Genomic DNA, 26,135 nt, shown 5'->3' with positions numbered 1-26,135 from the left:
ATACACTGGAAAAACTGAAGTATTGACTTTAATTAAATGTATTAAGTCAACAGATTTTACATAACTGTATTAGATTAGTTGAAAGTAATAATCTTGCATTTAAATAGGCTCAACTTAAAGGTGGGGTCATTTTGGAGAAACCAGCTCGAGTGCGCTAGAATTTGAAAATACACAACCGGAAAAAATCTGCCACTTCCTCACAGAGCCCCTCCTCCAACACACACGAACGCGCACATGACCAATGAGGGCACGAGGTAAGTTTGTGCCCAGATGGAAGGCTGACAGGCAGGTAGGCCATCCAGTTACTTTAGCCGGGCCGAAGCAGATGATTGGTCGTGCTTTTCACAGCGCCACGGCTTCCACAGATGACATTTTTTTTAATGGATTTATTGTCAAAGCACTTCAGATATTCATTGCTATCGGGATGTTAAGAGCATTCCATGGAATATAACAAAAAGTGTTTCTCGAGCCGGTTTCTCAAACTTACCTACCCCACCTTTAACAGTATTGCTTTCAACTAACCTACATAAGGGATTTGAAATGTGTTGACATAATACATTTAATTAAAGTGTACTGCTGTCGTATAGCCAGTTTGTTGACCCCATCTACCTGTGGCTAAGACACTGACTAAGGACTACCTCATACAACAACACTTCAAAACATGCAAAAAACGCTTTGATAGCGACATGTTAGGAAGATTCATGACTTTCATTAAGACACAAATCCATAGCTAAAGATTAGAACACACACTATATAACCCTGTGAGGTAATCCTCTAATCCATCAGACCAGTAACACGACATTAAACCCAACTGTATAGAGGCTAATTCTGGACTGATGGGGACAAAGGACAGTCTGTACATTAGTGCTCAGGGACGGTGGGAAAAATGCATTGTGGGAGAGGGCTGGTTGCCATGAGAGCTGTTGGCAGGTTATGTGTTATTACATTTTGGCTGTGATGGAGTGGCGGTGGACACTCAGAGGTTAACCCTCACTCTCTTCTCCTCAGGATTGTGTGTGTGTTTTACATTCCCATGCGTATAATAAGTGTGTGTGTGTATCCAGAACATGTGTGTATTCTGAGAGATGTGCATGCTCCAGAGGTGCATTGTCTTTCCACCATTACAGAAGGGCTGGATGCTGTTGAAGAGAACAGCGAGGGAGCTGAAGCTGGAATTGTCTTCTCTTGGCAACAAAGCAGAACTAAATCTGATGCCAACTCCCACACAGAGACGGAGGAAGACACAGTGAACGGCCAAGACGTCCTCAGGAGATCCTCAGGTCCATTTGGTGACAGGGAAAGATGCAAATTGGATGACACTGACATGCAGTAAGTCAAAGAAAGGACCGCTTTCAACCAGCTGGTTACCCTGCTTTCAGTCAGTGTGCTCAGCAAGGACAACGATATTCAGTCTTATTCAAATCAGAGAAAGACTGTAGACAAAGATATTTCCATACATCTTAACTGTTGTCATAAAAAGCATCAATATGTTCGCTTGGGTCACCTGGACACGCAGTGCTATCACATATAAACAACAACGCACAAAGCTAAAGAACATTGCACTTTTGTGAGGTTGGAGGGTTTCTCAAGAGACAGATGTGAAATAAACGAGAGCAGCTTTCTGAAGAACTGCATGGCTTCTCGTCGCAGTGACCTGAGGTGTTTTGTTTAATTATAATCTCTTAATGACTGACTGCTAGGGAACATTGTTAGCATAACTGTCTGTCCATTATAGCGTTAGAGAAGCAGAGAAACCAGCAGAAAGGAAAGTGAGACAATAGTCTTTGAGTTTAGTTCTGAAGACAATAGGCTGCACGATAGATACATTCCTCAGTGCTCATAACCCTTTTTGACTGTGTGTGTGTGTGTGTGTGTGTGTGTGTGTGTGTGTGTGTGTGTGTGTGTGTGTGTGTGTGTGTGTGTGTGTGTGTGTGTGTGTGTGTGTGTGTGTGTGTGTGTGTGTGTGTGTGTGTGTGTGTGTGTGTGTGTGTGTGTGTGTGTGTGTGTGTGTGTGTGTGTGTGTGTGTGTGTGTGTGTGTGTGTGTGTGTGTGTGTGTGTGTGTGTGTGTGTGTGTGTGTGTGTGTGTGTGTGTGTGTGTGTGTGTGTGTGTGTGTGTGGGTGTGTGTGTAAAAGAAACCGAAGACTTGCTTTTGTTGCTTCAGCTTTTGTGCTTTTGTTAGCATTGTACAGAAGAAATTATTTAATGAGCCTCGTCACTGCTGATGATTGACTGAGGACACACACACACACACAGAGAGAGAGACACACACACACACAGAGAGAGATACACACACACACACACACAAGTTTATGTTCCTCCGGGTGCAAATGAAAGAAATGCGCTACAACTATTATTTGGTTTTGTTTTGATACATATTTCTTATTGTATCTTATTTTAATCCACTGCTTTCAGTTATGATGCTTCCTGTGTGGCTTCCCTGACCCCTGCAGTCATCATGTCAAAGGTGTGTGAGTGTGTGTTAATGTTGATGAGCAGGTGGCACCTTGTATGCATGAATGAAAGCTGACTTTGATTGGTTGCGAGGAAAATAGCTATGTAATTGTCGTCTATTTACCGCTCCTAATGTGGGGACAGCCTCAGGGTGCTGCAGCTGGCTGTCACAGATCATTGTTTCCTGACACACTGCTGTCACCACACAATGCCTCCAATATGCTGCCTTCAGTACGCTGCCTTCAGTACGCTGCCTTCAGTACGCTGCCTTCAGTACGCTGCCTCCAGTACGCTGCCTTCAGTACGCTGCCTCCAGTACGCTGCCTTCAGTACGCTGCCTCCAGTACGCTGCCTTCAGTACGCTGCCTCCAGTACGCTGCCTCCAGTACGCTGCCTTCAGTACGCTGCCTCCAATACGCTGCTTCCAATACGCTGCCTCCAGTACGCTGCCTTCAGTACGCTGCCTCCAGTACGCTGCCTTCAGTACGCTGCCTCCAGTACGCTGCCTTCAGTACGCTGCCTCCAGTACGCTGCCTTCAGTACGCTGCCTCCAGTACGCTGCCTCCAGTACGCTGCCTCCAGTACGCTGCCTTCAGTACGCTGCCTTCAGTACACTGCCTCCAGTACACTGCCTTCAATACGCTGACTTTTATACGCTGCCTTCAATACACTGCCTCCAGTACGCTGCCTCCAGTACACTGCCTCCAGTACGCTGCCTCCAGTACGCTGCCTCCAATACGCTGCCTCCAGTACGCTGCCTCCAGTACGCTGCCTTCAGTACACTGCCTCCAGTACACTGCCTTCAATACGCTGACTTTTATACGCTGCCTTCAATACACTGCCTCCAGTACGCTGCCTCCAGTACGCTGCCTCCAGTACGCTGCCTCAGTACACTGCCTCCAGTACACTGCCTTCAATACGCTGCCTCCAGTATGCTGCCTTCAGTACGCTGCCTCCAGTACACTGCCTTCAGTACGCTGCCTCCAGTACGCTGCCTCCAGTACGCTGCCTCAGTACACTGCCTTCAGTACACTGCCCTCAGTACACTGCCTTCAGTACACTGCCTTCAGTACGCTGCCTCCAGTACGCTGCCTCAGTACACTGCCTTCAGTACACTGCCTTCAGTACACTGCCTTCAGTACACTGCCTTCAGTACACTGCCTTCAGTACACTGCCTTCAATACGCTGACTTTTATACGCTGCCTTCAATACGCTGCCTCCAGTACGCTGCCTCCAGTACGCTGCCTTCAGTACGCTGCCTCCAGTACGCTGCCTCCAGTACGCTGCCTCCAGTACGCTGCCTCCAGTACGCTGCCTTCAGTACGCTGACTCCAGTACACTGCCTTCAGTACACTGCCTTCAGTACACTGCCTTCAGTACGCTGCCTCCAGTACACTGCCTTCAGTACACTGCCTTCAGTACACTACCTTCAGTACGCTGCCTCCAGTACACTGCCTCCAATACGCTGACTTTTATACGCTGCCTTCAATACGCTGCCTCCAGTACGCTGCCTCCAGTACGCTGCCTCCAGTACGCTGCCTTCAGTACACTGCCTTCAGTACACTGCCTTCAGTACGCTGCCTCCAGTACACTGCCTCCAATACGCTGACTTTTATACGCTGCCTTCAGTACGCTGCCTCCAGTACGCTGCCTCCAGTACGCTGACTCCAGTACGCTGACTCCAGTACGCTGCCTCCAGTACGCTGCCTCCAGTACGCTGCCTCCAGTACGCTGACTCCAATACGCTGCCTCCAGTACGCTGACTCCAGTACGCTGCCTCCAGTACGCTGACTCCAGTAGGCTGACTTTTATACGCTGCCTTCAGTACGCTGCCTCCAGTACGCTGCCTCCAGTACGCTGCCTTCAGTACACTGCCTTCAGTACGCTGCCTTCAGTACGCTGACTTTTATACGCTGCCTTCAGTACGCTGCCTCCAGTACGCTGCCTCCAGTACGCTGCCTTCAGTACGCTGACTCCAGTACGCTGCCTCCAGTAGGCTGCCTTCAGTACGCTGACTCCAGTACGCTGCCTCCAGTACGCTGCCTCCAGTACGCTGCCTCCAGTAGGCTGCCTTCAGTACGCTGCCTCCAGTACGCTGACTCCAGTACGCTGCCTCCAGTACGCTGACTCCAGTACGCTGACTCCAGTACGCTGACTCCAGTACGCTGACTCCAGTACGCTGCCTCCAGTACGCTGACTCCAGTACGCTGCCTCCAGTACGCTGCCTCCAGTACGCTGCCTCCAGTACGCTGACTCCAGTACGCTGACTCCAGTACGCTGACTCCAGTACGCTGCCTTCAGTACGCTGCCTTCAGTACGCTGCCTTCAGTACGCTGACTCCAGTACGCTGACTCCAGTACGCTGCCTCCAGTAGGCTGCCTCCAGTACGCTGCCTCCAGTACGCTGACTCCAGTACGCTGCCTCCAGTACGCTGCCTCCAGTACGCTGCCTCCAGTACGCTGACTCCAGTACGCTGACTCCAGTACGCTGACTCCAGTACGCTGCCTCCAGTACGCTGCCTCCAGTACGCTGCCTCCAGTACGCTGCCTCCAGTACGCTGCCTCCAGTACGCTGCCTCCAGTACGCTGCCTCCAGTAGGCTGCCTCCAGTACGCTGCCTCCAGTACGCTGCCTCCAGTAGGCTGACTCCAGTAGGCTGCCTCCAGTAGGCTGCCTCCAGTACGCTGACTCCAGTAGGCTGCCTCCAGTAGGCTGCCTCCAGTACGCTGCCTCCAGTACGCTGCCTCCAGTATGCTGCCTCCAGTAGGCTGACTCCAGTAGGCTGCCTCCAGTAGGCTGCCTCCAGTACGCTGCCTCCAGTACGCTTACTTTTATACGCTGCCTCCAGTACGCTGCCTCCAGTAGGCTGCCTCCAGTACGCTGCCTCCAGTACGCTGCCTCCAGTAGGCTGACTCCAGTAGGCTGCCTCCAGTAGGCTGCCTCCAGTACGCTGACTCCAGTACGCTTACTTTTATACGCTGCCTCCAGTAGGCTTACTTTTATACGCTGACTCCAGTAGGCTTACTTTTATACGCTGCCTCCAGTACGCTTACTTTTATACGCTGCCTCCAGTAGGCTTACTTTTATACGCTGACTCCAGTAGGCTTACTTTTATACGCTGCCTCCAGTAAGCTGACTCCAGTACGCTTACTTTTATACGCTGCCTCCAGTAGGCTTACTTTTATACGCTGACTCCAGTAGGCTTACTTTTATACGCTGCCTCCAGTACGCTTACTTTTATACGCTGCCTCCAGTAGGCTTACTTTTATACGCTGCCTTCAGTACGCTTACTTTTATACGCTGCCTCCAGTACGCTTACTTTTATACGCTGCCTCCAGTAGGCTTACTTTTATACGCTGACTCCAGTACGCTGCCTTCAGTAAGCTGACTCCAGTACGCTGCCTTCAGTACGCTTACTTTTATACACTGCCTTCAGTACGCTGCCTTCAGTACACTGCCTTCAGTACGCTGACTCCAGTACGCTGCCTTCAGTATGCTTACTTTTATACGCTGCCTCCAGTATGCTGCCTCCAGTACGCTGCATTCAGTACGCTTACTTTTATACACTGCCTTCAGTACGCTGCCTTCAGTACACTGCCTTCAGTACGCTGACTCCAGTACGCTGCCTCCAGTACGCTTACTTTTATACGCTGCCTCCAGTAGGCTTACTTTTATACGCTGACTCCAGTATGCTGCCTCCAGTACGCTGCATTCAGTACGCTGCCTCCAGTACGCTGCCTCCAGTACGCTGCATTCAGTACGCTGCCTCCAGTACGCTGCCTCCAGTACGCTGCCTTCAGTACGCTGCCTCCAGTACGCTGCCTCCAGTACGCTGCCTCCAGTACGCTGCCTCCAGTACGCTTACTTTTATACGCTGCCTCCAGTAAGCTGACTCCAGTACGCTTACTTTTATACGCTGCCTCCAGTAGGCTTACTTTTATACGCTGACTCCAGTATGCTGCCTCCAGTACGCTGCATTCAGTACGCTGCCTCCAGTACGCTGCCTCCAGTACGCTGCCTCCAGTACGCTGACTCCAGTACGCTGCCTCCAGTACGCTGCCTCCAGTACGCTGCCTCCAGTACGCTGCCTCCAGTACGCTGCCTCCAGTACGCTGCCTCCAGTACGCTGACTCCAGTACGCTGCCTCCAGTACGCTGCCTCCAGTACGCTGACTCCAGTACGCTGACTCCAGTAGGCTGACTCCAGTAGGCTGCCTCCAGTACGCTGCATTCAGTACGCTGCCTCCAGTAGGCTGCCTCCAGTACGCTGCCTCCAGTACGCTGCCTCCAGTACGCTGCCTCCAGTACGCTGCCTCCAGTACGCTGCCTCCAGTACGCTGACTCCAGTACGCTGCCTCCAATACGCTGCCTCCAGTACGCTGACTCCAGTAGGCTGACTCCAGTACGCTGACTCCAGTACGCTGCCTCCAGTAGGCTGCCTCCAGTACGCTGCCTTCAGTACGCTGCCTCCAGTAGGCTGCCTCCAGTACGCTGCCTCCAGTACGCTGACTCCAGTACGCTTACTTTTATACGCTGCCTCCAGTAAGCTGACTCCAGTACGCTTACTTTTATACGCTGCCTCCAGTAGGCTTACTTTTATACGCTGCCTCCAGTACGCTTACTTTTATACGCTGCCTCCAGTAAGCTGACTCCAGTACGCTTACTTTTATACGCTGCCTCCAGTAGGCTTACTTTTATACGCTGCCTCCAGTAGGCTTACTTTTATACGCTGCCTTCAGTACGCTTACTTTTATACGCTGACTCCAGTACGCTGCCTCCAGTACGCTGCCTTCAGTAAGCTGACTCCAGTACGCTTACTTTTATACGCTGCCTCCAGTAAGCTGACTCCAGTACGCTTACTTTTATACGCTGCCTCCAGTAGGCTTACTTTTATACGCTGCCTCCAGTAGGCTTACTTTTATACGCTGACTCCAGTACGCTGCCTCCAGTACGCTGCCTTCAGTAAGCTGCCTTCAGTACGCTGCCTTCAGTACACTGCCTTCAGTACGCTGACTCCAGTACGCTTACTCCAGTACGCTGCCTCCAGTAGGCTTACTTTTATACGCTGCCTCCAGTACGCTTACTTTTATACGCTGCCTCCAGTAGGCTTACTTTTATACGCTGCCTCCAGTACGCTTACTTTTATACGCTGCCTCCAGTAGGCTTACTTTTATACGCTGACTCCAGTACGCTGCCTCCAGTACGCTGCCTTCAGTAAGCTGACTCCAGTACGCTGCCTTCAGTACGCTTACTTTTATACACTGCCTCCAGTACGCTGCCTCCAGTACGCTGCCTCCAGTACGCTGCCTCCAGTACGCTGTGTTGGAGCCATAATGTATTTTGTTTGTTTGTATTTTATCTGCACAGAGTATATATGCATGTTCCTCATCCTCAGTGGTACTGCAGGATAAATGCCTACAGAATGAGGAGATGTAGAAGACAGATGACACTCAGTTTTCCACTGATCTCATGTTTGTGCATCCTTATACACATATGTTGTGTGGCAGTACCTCCACTAAGGAAATGTTGAATTAACATTCTGACATTGTACACAGGATGGAGCATTCACTTGTGCAGGTAATCCCCGGTTGATCAGATTCAGGTGTGTGGGACGGGAAGCAAAACCTTTCTGACAGTGTCGAGATGAGCTGTGCTTGTATTCATCATGACTAGCAGGCATATATAGTTCGTCTGAATGGAAACAGAAGAAGCAATGTGGATAAACTCATCATGGTGAATATATTGAACACAAAATAAATGATATATTCAAAGATACGACTCATATGGACATTGTTTAGTCTGGAACACGCGTCCGAAGAAGTTCTCCCGTTCACATCCCTCAGTGGTTTAAGTATAGACTAGGTTTAAAAGTCACTACACGCTTCCTTCAGGATGCTAACCTGTGCTCCTCACCGATAAACTCATCAACCTTCACGTTGTTTTTCACACACGATAAGAGGAGGAAGCCCTTCTCTTTTCTCCGACATGCTGTCCACGTGAAACCTGGAGTATTTAATGGATGAAGCCATTTAGAGTTGGCTAAACAAACCTCTTCAGTTTTAGCCATGTTTGGGTCCTTGAGACATTAGAGATGGGTCATTTGTGTGTAACAATAATGTCATATATGTCCTGATGTATACAATTTGTAGAAAACAAGCAACAATTAGTATGAAAGCATCTAATGTGAGATATGCATTCGATGTATTATAGAGGATAGTGTTTTTATATGTAATATTGTGTTTTCATGCAACTATAGTTAGTTAGCTTTTTGATTTAAGCACAGTCAAGTTTAAAGTGAAACTACATTCTTTAGTAGAATAAATAAACCAGGCGGAGATGATCAGTGTTGAAATATAACTATTTTCGGAGTGTGCCACCTGTCATTAGCCTTTTGTGTGTGAGAGGATAAAGGACCCCCCCCAAAAAAGAGGACTGAGGCCCAGCTGCACACTGAGAGGTGGTGACAGGTCTGTGTCCAGCACCACACACACACACACACACACACACACACACACACACACACACACACACACACACACACACACACACACACGGTCATCACAGGTCTTCCTTTTGTTCATCATGTGGACATTTAAACACAAAGGACAGGTGTGAGCTGCAGAAGTAATAGACAGAAAAATTAGGTGTCCACACCTGAGGGAAAATAAACCCTTAGTTAAAGTTAAAGGAAACATGGTGGTGATGTATTAACTGAGTACTCTGTGACGCTGAAGCAGCTGAGTTTTAATATTAGCAATACTGCAGTGTATTATAGTAGTTGACTTGGGATTTTGAGATCACAAATCTCTGTTCAATTCTTTAAAAATAAATTGCAAAACTGATGGCTCAACCATTGTTTGAGTGAGTTTTCATAACGCTTAACTTCTATATTTTCTTCCATACAATTGCTGTCCAATTTGACATTTTTTGCACAGTTGTTGTTTCGGAGTAATGGGCCGTCTGAACGAGGGGCGGTCCCTTATGTTGCACTGAAGAGTAATGATTTAAAACACACTTTCCAGCAGTGCCACCTTCTCTCTTCCAGCTCAAAAACCTCAGTGTGATCATATCGTAAACAACGATGCCAAACCTTAACAATATGTTATAATTGATTTGAGCTAAACGCTACCCACAGCATGCTAACCAAAACAAAGCTGATATTATGATGAACAAAACCACTGTTGAGGCTAATGGGGGTGTCAATAGTCAAGAAGATAATTGAGTATGGACCAAATAATTGACCTTATTATTTAAATTGTATGTAAATCCATCCAATAGTTGTTGAGATCTTGCACTCTGGACCAAAGAGGTTGACTCAACATCAGAAAACGGTGTATTGTGTACGTTCAAGTAGAAAAAATAGATCCCAAAACCGTATAGAATATTTTTAGAGATGAGGTGACTTCCACTACGTTGCAAAAGGAAAAAAACACATTCTGTATTTTACTATTTACCAAAGATCCACGTCCAGGGTTGAAAATACAGACTGATAAAGCTGTGAATATCGTATCCCATGTAACAAAGACTTTTTTAATAAATGCCTTCAGACGAATAAATCAATGTGTCTTGGAGGAGGGACGTCATCTCCATTCAGCCTGTCAGTCAGTCAGAGCTGCTACTAATAAACATCCTGGAGGCACGGGGACTTAACACCACTTATTACCTCATAAACAGACATGGCTTTGGGCAGATAGGGAGGAGGGGAGGGGGGGGTTAGGAGGCAGACTTTATTTCCCTTGGGATCCCCTCCCCCTCTCCTCCTCATCCCCTTTCCCGATATTTGTTTGAAGAAGAATTCACCACTGCTGGTTGTCTCCCCCAGCCTCCACACACACACACACACACACACACACACACACACACACACACACACACACACACACACACACACACACACGCTGACACCTGCATGGCTCTGTGATGCAGACCAGAGGAGGGGTGACCTCCACTCTCATGCTCTCTGTGGGGAAATGAATGTCAGCAATGTGATTGTCAAAACTTGCAATTTTGATTTTACCATTTTTAATTAAAGACAGGATTGTATGAGTCCACTGATCGTTATATCGGCCCTGCAGTCCACATGTCAAAGTGTCATTAAATGCTCACAAAGAGTGTGTATGAATGAGTATTAGATTTGATATCGAGCAAAACTAATTATATTATTTTTCTTCTTCTTTAAATAGTGACATAGGATAGCCTTAATGTCGACTAGAGATTATCTGTCAAAATCTACAGTATCAGCATCCTGCGTCCCTGTCTGATCTTAAGAAGCGTTATGCTAATCACAATCAGGTTATTATTATCAGTATAAATGTTATATAAAGCTGTGAACCATTTAAAAAATGGTTCATTTTAATATGTTTGCATGCATGGGTCCCTAAACAGTCTTGGATTTGCAAAAATTGAGTAGGACAAGAAAGCGGGGACCCCAATTAGTCCAAGTCTGTGTGGAGAGGATAGTCCCCATACTTAACGTTTGAATAGGCGCCTAACCAAAACACACTTTTAAAACAGATTTATGAATATCTTGACACATATTTCTGATGTACATAACCCCGTTGACGTGCCATTTCCCCCTGAAGACAAAACAGGGTTGTAGGAGTAGCTTGCTTGAACATTAAGTCCTTATGAAGTTGCAAGCTGCTGCATATAATGAACTCATTTATTGTAAGCCTTTCTTTGTCATCAAGTCGCTCTGTACATGTTTCAGCTGTCAGCCTGCACTTCAGTACAGAGCGGGACAAATGAACCAGAGACCAAAGGTTTCCATCGGGGGGATTACAGATGTATATTTGTGTAAGGTGGTGTTCATCCCAGACGAAAACACCCACACCTACACACACACACGGTCCAAAAGGAGTCCAGTAAACTAAGCACAACTTATCATTCATCACAACCGTGTTCAGCAAAGATTCTTATGATGAAGAACAAAGCACATTTCATAAAAGAAGGTGAAACTCCTTCTGTTATTGGTTGTGTCCCTTACAGCTGCGAAGTTATTAAAGATCTCCCTGGAGCTTTAACCAGCTTAACAAAACAGAACTGTGTCTAAAAAAACGCAACAAAAACAGGCATTGTATCGCCAAGTGAAATCTGCTGCAGGTACATAAAGCCGTATCTCAGCCAAACAGACACTAATACTAAAGATTGAACATTGCACCGATTTGTAATTCAACAGATTGACACTGATGTGGAAATGTGTTGTAAAAAACACCTTCAACAAATAAAATAAAAACCTTTGTAAATTATGATCGAAAAGGCATTTATGTGTCAATGTTTTGCATTGTACACACACGGAGAGTTTTGAGACCGTCCGAAGAAAAATCGACTTGGATTACTTGAGCATTTATGAATATAGCGTGATGGCGTATTACATTACATGTTAGACGCTTTTATCCGAAGCGACTTACATACTCAATACTGTGGGCAATCCCCACAGGAGCACTTTGGGGTGAAGTGTCTCAGGCAGGGACACAACGACATGCTGACTGCAGTGGGGTTTGAACCTGTGCCCGCCTGATCCGAACACCAACGCACAACCCACTGTGCCACAGCCTCCCATCATATCGTATCATTCGGTGTCTGCCTTTCAGAGTAAGAGCATGCAGTCTGGTTACCATATACAGTATGGCCTCTACGGTAACTATGTTCATCTTATGTATCCACATTTACACAAGGATTTCCAATCTGTTCAAGCAGATAATATTGAGACAAATATACCTCCATCAAAATGTACAAGAATTACAATATGTGTTACCTACTGTATGCTTTCTGTATTATAAGAAAAATAGTAATTTAGAAACATTCCACACCTAGACATTTATACATACAAAATAAATCATGAGTAACTGGATTACTCAATTTGGACCTTGATTAATAAATAGAGAGTATACAGATACACGGAGGGTTTCCGTTAGCCGGTAATTACCTGTTTTTAGCCGGTAAAATGTATTAAAAACCAGTAAATTCAAAACTTGCCGGTCAAAATGTCCGGTAGTTTGTTTGAATGTAATAATTATGTTGTTTGTGGAATCATTTATTGAAAAATGAATCTGAACTTTTCGATCTGTTACGATTATAAACTGAAGCAATATAAAAATGACTCCCATTAACTGAGTTTTAAACATCAGCATATCCGGTCATAGTCTGGTAATTACCTGCTAACGGAAACTCTGCTACACAATTATTATTATTATTATTATTGAAACATGACCGGTAAGTTTCAAATTTGTCCGGTAAAATAAATTCTGTCCGGACATTTGACCGGAAAGAAAAAATCCTAGCGGAAACCCTGCGAGGGAGGTATACAAAGTCTTTAGCACTGTTCTGAGTCACATCAGTTATCTCACACACACACACACACACACACACACACACACACACACACACACACACACACACACACACACACACACACACACACACACACACACACACACACACACACACACACACACACACACACACACACACACACACACACACACACACACACACACACACACACACACACACACACACACACCACTGCAAAAAGCACTGTGCTGCCTCACCATTTCCACCCTCAGCGATGAGGTCATTATACGAGGCCTGCTAATAAATGAGGACAGGGTGAAGGTGAAACTGCAGCAGGAGAGGTGGTTTTCTTTTTACTGTTGATGTGTATATATTCACTGTTTGTATATTTTATCTAATTGTTATGTCATGTGGAAGGCCTTGTTTTACTGCAGTGACAAAAAACACAGCGACCCTAACCCTAACTCCAAATTAGGATCGATAAAATATATCTAATCTAAAAAACACATATATATACAGCAGCAAGCTTCGGGACAAACTCCTCTCTTCGGCAGAAACGGGAAGTCATAATTTTCCTTAACCGAGGTTTAAAACCAGCAACTCTGACAAAAAAGAATAAATAATACTCCAAAACTCTTGTTTCTATTTTTTGCAACGCTCTTTTTCACAAAATCTGATGTTTCTGAGCTGCTTGGTTATGGCGACAGTCCCTGTAAATATACAACACTTTACAATCAAAAGATATCCCTGCATGTCTCTATCACTTCCTGTCCGTGCCAGCTGACACACGAGGCTGTTGACAATCACTGGTGGGCTCCAGATTGTCAGAAGTGATGCAGCATCGGAAAACAAAGTATATTTGAATAGCTAGGCACTTCAAGTAGCACCAAATGGCCTGAAATGGTAAGTGTTCCTCTCAGAAATTAGGAATGTTCCCAAATCTGAATGGTGTGTTCTGGAAAGCACCAATAATGTGATGGAAAGAAATGTCTTTTTTTAAGATGCTCACCATGATTGCAGTTGTGTTTCAACAAATCTATTCATATCATTATGGATGATGGACACAAGATTAAAAAAACACCCGTTCTGTTTGCTATAAAGCACTAGTTATTATGCAGACTGACATAAAACCTTAATAATAAAGCTTAAAACCTGTCTGTTAATGTCACATCGTGTAATCCAGTGGTGTAACATGCTGTATGAATCTGCCAGGTTTCATGGAAAATGCCATTTCTAATCAGTCAATATGGGGGGTTTCCATAAAGATATTATATATGTTCCAAAGACTTGCCGAAACCATGCCCTCTTCCCGTCTTGTATCTGAATACAGAGACAGATCATTGTGTTAGTCATTGATCTCAAGAACCACTTGTTTACGCTGTTGCCACATTTGCCGTAATTGTTGCCCTGCCTCATAAGCCATTGTTGATTGGGCTGTGATTTGAGTTTGAACTGCGTTGCGTTTAAAATAAGTGTGTTGTCCCGAGGTCACACACCCTCATAGTGTTGTATAAAGAGAGAGCCCAGAGGAAAACATAATGTATGAATAATACAGACATCTGTTTGTCCTCATTATTAAAAAACGAAAAGAAAACATGTATGCAAATGGTCCCCAGCAGGGTCATTAGGCAGGGAATATGAATGGAGTAATTACTGTTACACTGCTTACAGAGGCTGAACACAAGAGAAACAGGGTGTGTGTGCACAGAGTGTGTGTGCCTGGTGTGTGTGAATGGCTGAAGGTCTCCTTTGAGAGCAGGAAGCTAATAACGTGGACAGCTTGGAGCAGGCAGTTTTTGGACGAGCCCTCGGGGGTCTTGAGTTGTCTCAGCCTGCTAAATGCCAGCCCGAGTCCCAGGAGAGCCTAGCAGTGCTGATATTACGATTAAACAGTGCATAAGAAGAGGGAGGGGAGAGACAACACAGACTGTCAGAGAGCGGCTGTCCTCTGAGCTCAGGCACGGATAGATTTGAGAAGAAAGAAAGAAGACGGGCTCAGTCAAACATCAATTATCTGACAGGCGGGGAAACAGACACCTCAGGATAGTCAAACTTATTAAGACGGGAAAACAAATGTGAATTAAACCCAGCTAACGTCCATCACAGATAGAGACCACCTTGCTCCCCCTTTGACTTCAAGATAATGTGCAATATTTCATTTGAATTTAATCGGTGGAAATGTGCTTTAAGGATGCTACTGTTAGAGCACAAAAACAACAGGTTTTTTTTTGTTGTGGGATGTGAAGCTTGATCAATAAAACTCTGAACCCTTCCCCCATAGGGGTTAGTGTAAGTATTAGGGGTTACAAAATACACACTGATGTCTGGTAAACTATTTTTGAGAGGGTGCTTATTTTTAGTGTTGTAGGTACACTCAAATGAAGACCTTTTTACAAAGTTGTTTCGAGACAAGAGCAGTCAAATTGACTATGTATCTTCCACATTGGTCTTGGTACACTCCGGGTCTTGGTCATGACTTGGTCTCGACCTCTTAAAGTCTAGGTCTTGGTCTTGGTCTTGGTCTTGACTTGGTCTCGACCCTCTTAAAGTCTAGGTCTTGGTCTTGGTCATGGCCTGGTCTTGGTCTTGACTTGGTCTTGATCTCTTAAAGTCTTGGTCTTGGTACACTCCAGTCTTGGTCATGACTTGGTCTCTACCTCTTAAGACTTGGTCTCGACCTCTTTAAGTCTTGGTCTTGACTTGGTCTCGACCTCTTAAAGTCTTGGTCTTTGTCTCGATCTCTTTTCTTAAAGTCTTGGTCTTGTCTTGACACTCCGGGTCTTGGTACATGACTTGGCCTCGACCTCTTAAAGTCTTGGTCTTGGTGTTGGTCGTGACTTGGTTGTTGACCTCTGTAAAGTCTGGTTTTGGTCGTGACCTGTGTTAAAGTCTTGTGTTCTTGGTGTTGATCTTTGACTTGGTCTCGACCTCTTAAGTCTTGGTCTTGACTGGGTCTCGACCTCTTGGTCTTGATTTGGTCCCGCCCGACCTCTTCTTGTGTCTTGACTTGGTACCGACCTCTTAAAGTCTTTGATTCTTGGTCTCTTGACTGGGTCTCGACCTCTGTGGTCTTGGTCTTGACATGGTCCCGACTCTTGGTCTTGGTCTTTCCGGTCTTGACTTGGATCCAGACCTCTTGGTCTTGGTCTTGGTCTTGGTCTTGGTCTTGACTGGTCCCGACCTCTTGGTCTTGGTCTTGGTTTTGACTTGGTACCGACCTCTTAAAGTCTTGGTCTGGTCTTGACTGGGTCTCGACCTCTTGGTCCTGATTTGGTCCCGACCTCTTGGTCTTGACTTGGTACCGACCTCTTAAAGTCTTGATCTTGGTCTTGACTGGGTCTCGACCTCTTGGTCTTGGTCTTGACTTGGTCCCGACCTCTTGGTCTTGGTCTTGACTTGGTCCCGACCTCTTGGTCTTGGTCTTGGTTTTGACTTGGTACCGACCTCTTAAAGTCTTGGTCTTGGTACTCTCTGGTCTTGATCTTGACTTGGTATGGGTTAAGGTGGTCTTGACTACAACACTACTTGTCTTCTTCATGGCTTGTCACTAGTATGACCCTGTGCCAGCCAGTTTATGTATGTCAGGTTATATTAAAGTATATTACCATATAAGCAGAGTTTAGCACCGACCACCTCTCAGAGAACCCATTTCTCCAAAAAAAAGAAAGGACTTCTCTGGATGATGTTCTAACTTTCTTTCCCTTGGCACTGTTTGTGGACCGGGGCTCAGTTCCAACAGTGATGCTGTGGTATGAAGCCGTGATTGATGGGGGGAAATAAATGTTCAGATGTAGATTCATCATCGTCCTCAGAGTGACGAACATTCATCAGAAGCTGCCCGAGGCCCCTCTGTGATTTGTGGCTCTCTCGAATTTTAGAGTGTGTCCCAGTGTGCTGGAGGAATGCCACGCTGCTCTGAGGTCAGTGAAACACAGATAATTTCCTCAAGGAGCAGCAAATTGTGGGATAAAACCAAAGGATGCTGACTTTGTAAAGGGAGTGTTATCTGTCCAATGTCCTCGCTATTCTAAATTACCCAATTTATACCAGATTTACAGTTAAAAAAGTCATAGTGGTCTCACTTTTCTCATTATTACATTTAACGAATGTTCATATATTTAATTTCTGATTTAGTCTTCTGATTTTTAAACGTTTTATTGTACATATTGTTATTTCCTATTAACCCTTTCCTCTCTTTTTCCTGTTTCCTTATCTTCCTCTATTTCGTGGGTGTGTTACCTTATGTAATGGATTTATATATATCCACATCAAAACATTACTCACTTCTTGCGTTGTTTACTTCTGTATGTGAGCTAATGAAAATATCGATTTCATCTGTTCATTTTCTTCAATGGATCTTAAGTTTATTAATTAAAATCATACAAAGTCTAACTTGTATTTCCCACTGCTAAATCACATTTTTAGACTGTCTATTTTTAAAGTGTGGTTGATATAAAAGTATGTATTTATTTATAGAAGAACCATGCGTAGAAAAACATTCATCTCAGCAAAGAGATTATAGCTATTTCCATCTGTGGTCCTCAGGCAGGTTCATAACAATCAATAAACAAATAATAACATTGCATGATCTCTATCAGTCAAACAATTTTAAAACCTGATTTAAGTACAGCTCAATAAATGAATACATAGTACACATGAAATACGCTTACATGATCTTCGGTCACTCAAATAATTATAAAGCCTGATTTAAATACAGGTTACGAACATAATACTAGTACACTTCAAATACACTTAAATAAAATATCTAATATATAGTATGACAATACAGTTCAAATTTAAAAAACTCAGATTACAGTGTAATTAATGTAATGTAATTAGTGACATGTTTCTAACCCTAACCCTTGTATGATAAAACCAAAGGGAGCTGACTTTGTAAAGAGCAGAGGGTCGGGGTAAGTTATAACGCTTCTTTCCAACAGAGACGCACCAAATACAGATATTTCAAGATAAAAACATACAGTTCATCCTAAAATGACACCCTCTGTATACCTCTGTACACCTCACATTCATCTCAACAGCCAAGCAATATGCAGTGGCTTTGTTTTGTAGTTCTTAAAATCTATATCCCTCTTTCTTTACTCAACTCCTCCTTCATGATAACAGAAAGAGGTTAACTTCTGTGTTCCTCAGACAGTAGCTGTATCCCTCCGCTGCGCCATGCACTGTTTCATGTTGCCTCTGTGTGAAGTCAAGGTGGGGGTCACAATAAATCCCAGTTTCTGATGAAACCCAATCTGCAGAGTCTTCAGGCGGCTTGTTTTCATCAGCTGTGGTTTCCAATCACAGCGAGGCTTTACGGAGCTCCTGCTGCTTCCTCTGTTGTTTTTTGGAGGTTGACATGAACCCCCCCCCTTCTCTTGTCTTTGCCCCCTGCTCCCGGGGGGGACGCAGTGTATTTAGACTGGAGGACAACCTGCTGGGTCTGGCTGCAGGATTTACTCACCTGAAGGGGCTCTGCGTTGATAAACACAGCAGCTCCTTCTGCTTTCTAATCAAATAAACCTGCTGCCCTGCAGTGACATCTCCCACATACCTCTGTGTTTCACAGAGAGCAATGGAGGCCTTACAGCAGGGCAAGGAGGGGAACAATGACAAAGACCAAAACGTACCAAACAAAGACAAAGCACATGAGCATCAGGACTCCTCTAAACTAAATAAATATTATTTAAGTCCTTAATATCCAAAACTGTACATGAAGGCCATACATTACTATATTGTTGACCAAAAGAGAGGGCCGTACTGCAGGCATGATGCTCTTATAATAACATTTGTACTGTTATAATGCACAAGCTAAGCTGCGCTAAAGTCAGGAGGCGGCCCCAGAAGTCACCTCAGAATCTTGTACTTGAGTAAAAGTAGGAAGTACCTCAGATCTTGTACTTCGAGTAAAGTAGAAGTACTCAGATCTTCTGTACTTGAGGTAAAAGTAGAAGTACTCAGGTCTTGTAACTGAGTAAAAGTAGAAGTACTCAGATCTTGTACTTGAGTTTAAAGTTAGAGAAACTCAGATTCTTGCGACTTGAGTAAAAGTAGAATTACTCCGATCTTTGTACTTGAGTAAAAGTAGAAGTACTCAGATCTTGTACTTGAGTAAAAGTAGAAGTACTCAGATCGTGTACTTGAGTAAAAGTAGAAGTACTCAGGATCTTGTACTTGAGTAAAAGTAGAAGTACTCAGATCTTGTACTTGAGTAAAGTAGAAGTACTCAGATCTTGTACTTGAGTAAAAGTAGAAGTACTCAGATCTTGTACTTGAGTAAAAGTAGAAGTACTCAGATCTTGTACTTGAGTAAAAGTAGAAGTACTCAGATCTTGTACTTGAGTAAAAGTAGAAGTACTCAGATCTTGTACTTGAGTAAAAGTAGAAGTACTCAGATATTGTACTTGAGTAAAAGTAGAAGTACTCAGTATTGTACTTGAGTAAAAGTAGAAGTACTCAGATCTTGTACTTGAGTAAAAGTAGAAGTACTCAGAGTCTTGTACTTGGAGGTAAAAGTAGAAGTACTCAGATCTTGTACTTGAGTGAAAAGTAGAAGTACTCAGATCTTGTACTTGAGTAAAAGTAGAGTACTCAGATCTTGTACTTGGAGTAAAAGTAGAAGTACTCAGGTCTTGTAGCTGAGTAAAGTAGAAGTACTCAGATCTTGTACTTGAGTAAAGAGTAGAAGTACTCAGATCTTGTACTTGAGTAAAAGTGAAGTACTCAGATCTTGTACTTGAGTAAAAGTAGAAGTACTCAGATCTTGTACTTGAGGTAAAAGTAGCGAAGTGACTCAGATCTTGCTACTTGAGTAAAAGTAGAAGAGTACTCAGATCTTGTACTTGAGTAAGAGTAGAAGTACTCAGATCTTGTACTTGAGTAAAGTAGAAGTACTCAGATCTTGTACTTGAGTAAAAGTAGAAGTACTCAGGTCTTGTACTTGAGTAAAAGTAGAAGTACTCAGATCTTGTACGTTGAGTAAAAGTAGAAGTACTCAGATCTTGTACTTGAGTAAAAGTAGTTCATTTGAAGAAGTAGAAGTCTCAGATCTTGTACTTGAGTAAAATTAGAAGTACTCAGGTTTGTACTGAGTAAAAGTAGAAAGTACTCAGATCTGTACTTGAGTAAAAGTAAGAAGTACTCAGATATTGTACTTGAGTTAAAAGTAGAAGTACTCAGATCTTGTACTTGAGTAAAAGTAGAAGTACTCAGATCTTTGTACTTGAGTAAAAGTAGACGTACTCAGATCTTGTACTTGAGTAAAAGTAGAAGTACCAGAGTGTAGGAATACTCTGTTACAGTAAAAGTCCTGCATTCAAAATGTTCCTCAAATAAAAGTAGAAAAGTATTCTCATCTAAATATAGTGAAAGTATCGACTAGTAAACGTAGTCGTTGTGCAGATTGGTCCATTTCAGAATAATAATATGATATGTTTTATAATGATTGATCATGAAAGTGTTCTCAAAGCTGGTAAAGGTGCAGCTAGTTTGAATGACTTTGTATACTGCAGGGTAGCTGGTGGATTTACTCCAGGTGGAACTAAAGTCTGATTTAAACTCTTGATTATATTTCACATCATTCATCCACATCTGTGAAGTAACTAAAGGTATTAAATACATGTAGTGGAGTAAAAAGTACACCATCTACCTCTGAACTGTAGTGGAGTAAAAGTACAAAGTAGCATAACATTGAAATATTCAAAGTACAGGTACCTCAAATGGTACTTAAGTGCAGTACTACAAGTAGATGTACTTAGTTACTTCCCACCTCTGCTAAAGAAAAGTCCCCTATAGGGAGAAATAATGCCTGGTGATAAAATGGTCAAATCATCTTTTAGGTTTGTTTTTATGAGTTGATATAAATGTGAGTGATTATATGGAGGATGTGCTCATGTGGGTCAGAGGCCATTGAATTGAGAAAGGCAGACTTTGTGATATCAGGAGATATTGTGGTGTTGTTGTTGGATGAATTTAATATTGTATCGTGATGAAGCATGTGATTTACAGCCGTAAAGACAGAGCCCGCTCGGACTGAAGAGCTCTGATTAAACCCTCCATGTCTCTTTTTATTGCTGCTTTAGCAACGTCTCTCTCCCTGCAACAATTAAAGCCTCAGTATCAAACATAGAGGAGGTAACCTGTGTCAGCCTGTTCAGATTTGGAGTGCATTTCTTTGTCTATTTTCATTGTTAAAATGCGTGCAATTCTGTGTGTTGTATTTAAATGTATTGCATCTGGTGCTTTTCATTAAAGAAATGGAAACGGTTTAGAGACAGAATACTGACTGAACATATACCAGTCTGTGATAATCCATCATAATATGTTTCTATATGGTTTCCTATAGTCAAAATGTTCCTGTTTTTAACAAAGAAATAAGGTTTAATTTGGTTGCAAATGAGGTCTATTGACCATAAATGGATAAAAGATCATTAAAACGTGTGGTTATGAGTGAAACAAGCTGGTTTAAAAGGTGTCACCCCAGATTTGAGGTATGATTTATGCTTTATAAACAGATACAACCAGGACAACAATTGCACAGTAAGACAACACAAAGGTTACATTTGTGCATCTGTTTGTTTTTGCTGAAAGTCTGAGCCATGGATGTGTCTGCGGTGCCATGTTTTGAGATGCATGTGGCCCATTGTAGTGAGAAAGACCCCCAGCATGCAGCAGTGAGTGTGTGAAGATCTGGTGCCGGACAAAGGCTGCTGAAGAGAAGCAGACAGACGCCCAGCAGAGAGAGGATCTGACTGTCTGCAAAACCCTGCAGACAACAGGACCACCCAGCTCTGAGCACACTGTAACACTGGTGAGCAAATCAAACACACCCCCACGGTCTCTCATGTTCTCTTCGCACCCTATCACTTGACTTATTCCTGAGACATGCGCCGTGTCGTACAGCAGCAGGGAAATGCTTTAAGGTGCCATCAAAACCTCCTGTCGTCTTCAAGTGAAATCAGACCGATTTAGTGCTTTGATCAATCAGTGTTTTACATCTGATTGATCAAGGCCTTATGATATCCTCCACAGTAAGCATTTGAACAATTACTGATCAAATCAAATCAAAATGTATTATAGCCCCAAATCACAAGAAATGCTCGAAGGGCTGTCCAAGCAAAGACAAAAAGGAAATACAAACGTCATAGCATAACCACATTATACATTATTACAAGTATTATATGATAAAAGCATGTGTGACCAGAAGTGATGCTAATAGATGGAAACTAGTTGATGGAAATTAGTTGACAGAAAGACAGATGCGAAGAGATGGGTTTTTGCCTTTTAAGGAATCAATTAATCACACGCACATTGGAAATTAATGGGTAACCCTATATGTACAGATAGTACACACACAAATCAACAACCATGTTAATTTGGTCTTCAGTGTCTATTCTTTCTATATCCGCTGCAGTTTATTCATGTAACCAGTAGTCATAGACCAGGGTGTTCAAACTCAAATTCATCACGGGCTACATTAGCATTAAGGTTGCACTCAAAGGGCCGGTTGTAACTTTAAGACTATATAAATATATAATATTTAAATATATAATATAGATAAAATAATGTATTATATTACACTATTGCCTCTGCATTGGATTATTATCAGATAGGGTAATAACTTAATAATTAACTACGTCTGAAAGCAGAAGTCTAGGGCAAATAATTGCAAGGTTCTTCAGTGCGTATGTCACAAAATGAGATGCATTGTGGGACATGTAGTTTATGGGCAACGTGCTTCTGTAAAGCGGCACGTAACCTCACAATAAACATATTATATTCTTTCCAAGCTCTTGCGGGCCACAAAAGATGAAGGCTTTGAGTTTGACACCCCTGTCATAGACATTGTTTGCGGCTTAAAATGGAGTTAAATTAAATGTGCTGATGATTAATGTTTTTTGTGTTAATGTAAGAGCAGTTAAAACATCACCATCCCCGAATCCCCCCCCCCCCCCCCCCCCTTACTGCTGGTAGTCGGCCCTGCAGTACAGCCTCGTGTCTCTGGAGTAGCAGGTGTTGGTGAGCGGCTGCTGGCACGCGGCGCACTGCAGGCAGCGCTCGTGCCAGGACGTGTCGTTGACCCGCATCAGGAAGCGGTCTGAGATGATCCGCGAGCAGCCCTCACACACGGCCTGCTGTCGGGGAAGCCCGCCTGCGAAATATATGTGTTTGATGACATTAAAACACGAGGAAATGCACCAACAACTGTGGTCAGGAATGATCGAGATACGTTACTGAATCAGCAGGGGCGATGCTAGAAATCTGGCAACTGGAAATCTTACAGTATAGATTTATATCAGATTCCAAAGAATCACCATATAAAATATACATTAGAGCTCCACCTGGAAAATATGTTGTATGTCATTAAAACATGTGGAAATACTAAAAACTGTGTCAGGAATGTAGCCCTACTGATCAGTAGGGGCGGATGCTAGTATTTAGCAACATAAGGGGCCTGGAAATCTTACAGTATAGATTTAGATCAGATATCCAAAGAATACTCAATATAAATAATTACAATAGAGCTCCACCTTGATCCATTTTCTTCTTATATAAAGACACATTTTTCCAGCATTTTGGACCGTATACGTATTATCTTTTAATTCAACAGACACGAGTCGACATCATTATTGCAACCGTCTATCCGTTCTCTGTTGCTCTCCTCGAGGTTTCCTAACATTCCTTTCCCGTTAACTTTGGGGTTTCCTTGTCCAATGTGAGGGTCTGAAGACAGAGCGTCATGTATAATGTACAAACTGTAAAGTCCCCATAGACAAATGTACAATGTGTGATATTGGGCTACATAAATAACCTTTGATTGATTGATTGGTAACAGACGAATCTACTACCAAAATAGAAACATTACGACATGGGTTGTATACTTTAAAAAGTGTGCACATGCATTTAGTATCCCTATCCATGTGAACATGTGATAATTGGGGGGGTCCCAGGGGCATGTTCCCATTTTTAAACATAATGCATCAGATTGTGTGGAACCACCTGCCTGTTATTTGATATTCTTTACGTTATCGTATCAAAGTCAACTTTATTGTCAATTCCTCTATTTGTGTTACAGCTTAGTTTCTCACCATCCCAGAGAATACACATATATACAATAATATAAACACAAGTATATATTTACATACGCCCTTATCACTTATACATATATATACAACACATAACATCGACACAAATATTCATATATCTTATCTTGAGATGATGGTCATGTTTATACTGAGTATTTTTAGCTTCTATATTTTATTGCATTTAATGGTTTCTTGGTTGCTATCTGCAAGTTGCTTTCATTTGTTTGTGTTTTCAGAACAGCAATAGGGATCAAATCTACCTTTTCCACCCAAAAAGCTGCTATCAGGGAGGAGTCCTTGTTTTATTTGAGGCTTTTGTTCTGCCTCACAGTTAGAAACCACACTTGTGACGCTCGCTCGGTCCTCACTGTTCTTTTTCATATCGTAAATCCTGCACATTTGCACATTTCTGCTCCATGCTACCTACCTCGTTCTTTAAACCTGCACAGCTCTCCACTTAGTGTATAGTATTGTCATGTTTGTATGACTGGCACTCCTACATAACTAGTGTAAATATTGCCTTTATTTTCCCTTTGTTGCACTAGCTTTTAGAATTGGGTTACGTGATGTTCTTCTGTGTCTCTGTGTGCATCTGAAAGCCAATTCCTCGTATGTGTAAACCTCGTTCATGTGTAGGAGAGCAAAAGAGGACAAGTCCCCTCTATGTGGCCATAGTATAAAAACAGATCAGCATGACACCAGGCAGCGCTGTTTGTATTTTCACAAGCGAAAGCATTCATTAAGTATACACTCAGAAAAACTCAGAGTGTAAACTCCCTTTCCCTCTGTTTGCAGCGGTAGAGGAAGCAGGTCCGCTCGTATACTTAATCAGAATATAAATTGTAAAAAGGTACTGCTTGTAAAATCTCATTCTAGTTAAAGTGACAAGCGTTAAAATACATCCTACTTCAGTGGGCAAAAGTGAATGTACCTCTTAAGCATGTAGGCCTTTTAAACATCATACATATTGGATTATGATATGATGATATTTTAACTTCTAATTGCCAATATGTATTCATCAGTTGATTGATATTGTATAAAAGCTAGAATTAAATTGGCTTCCAGCAGAGTAAGTATAAGGTAGCATACAAAATGAATGAATTGTTATTTATTTAATACAATAACCCCACTTCTCTATAACACAGGAGTGAGGAGTGGCTCGATAAAAGATTGAACATAAAAGTCCTGTTTTTAATTAATAATTTAATATTAATGAACAATCTCTGTGGTTTTTAATCACAATCTCATCCGATTGATGATTTTGCTTGTCTCAAAGGCACACACATTAATAATAATAATACTTATAATCATCATCATTAAGACAACAATAGCAAACGTATAACTGATATAGGCACCTAATAATAATAAGAATACCTTTATCCGTCCCACAAAGGACACATTTTCAAAAGTGAAGAGCCAAAAACTGCTAAATATTAATTAATGCATGCTTTTACATATAAAAGTAGACATTACAAAAATTACAATTTACATTAATAAAACATACAGGTGCTTGTGTATTTAAAAAAATCATAACATTAAATCTATCCATTAAAAACGTATGCAAAATGCAAATAATCATCATGAACAGCAGAACAGAATCAGAGTACATTCGTCCCACCGAGGGGAAATGTGCATTTGTTACTGCAAGAAAAGAGCCAAAGACAGCTTAATGTTAACCAAGAAGCATGCATACAATTACAAAATACACATCCTGTAACAGTTCTGAGAGATATAGCAGCCAGGTATATATTGCACAGTTATTAACGGCATATATATTGTACATAATTTGTATTTCACAAGTGTTCATAAGTGTTTATAACACCTGAGCCAGAGTTTCCCTCCTGCCCTTCTCTCGGTTTTTACATAAAAGGCTATTTTCGCGTCACCTGAGAGAAAATGTAGGAGCTGCCACTTCTCCTTGTTAATGTTATTGTAGCAGCCCCCCATGATAAATAAGAGCATGGGTGGGAACATGGATAAAGGGATAAGGTCAGGATGAAGAGGAACTCACCGGTCAGGAGGTCCAGGGATCCCGGGTCAGCTTCCACTTTAATGTCGTGCAGCATCTCTGAATTCAAGCTCCAGACTTTTCTACAAACCGAAAGGCCCGTCTGTAAAAAATCCTCAAATCTGCACAGAGACCTGGAGCTGCTGTAAATCCAGAGGTGTGAGTGAAACTGGTCCACCAGTCCTCAGTGAGAAAGAGAGAGAGAGAGGGGGACAGCCGAGAGAGAAGCCCTCCCCCCGGCCTCCTCACAGCCTCTCCCCGCAGTCCTGGAGCCTGGATCCGCCTCTCAGGACCGT

General features: G+C 43.1%; 1 protein-coding gene across 1 annotated transcript in view; it reads right to left on the bottom strand.

The window, feature by feature from the left end:
* The window catches only part of LOC117537497 (LIM homeobox transcription factor 1-beta-like), a gene marked incomplete at its 5' end in the record, with an annotated part of 43,407 nt that extends 17,508 nt beyond the window's left edge, over positions 1 to 25,899 (bottom strand). The window contains 2 exon segments of the mRNA XM_034202733.1: positions 22,711 to 22,897; positions 25,843 to 25,899. Of these exon segments, the coding sequence (XP_034058624.1) occupies positions 22,711 to 22,897; positions 25,843 to 25,897 (242 nt within the window).
* Between the last annotated feature and the right edge of the window lie 236 nt (positions 25,900 to 26,135).

Source organism: Gymnodraco acuticeps, unplaced genomic scaffold, assembly GCF_902827175.1.
Source record: "Gymnodraco acuticeps unplaced genomic scaffold, fGymAcu1.1, whole genome shotgun sequence".
NCBI lineage: Eukaryota > Metazoa > Chordata > Actinopteri > Perciformes > Bathydraconidae > Gymnodraco > Gymnodraco acuticeps.
The sequence above is the reverse complement of the archived record's forward strand: the minus strand, read 5'-3'. Positions and strand labels throughout refer to the sequence as shown.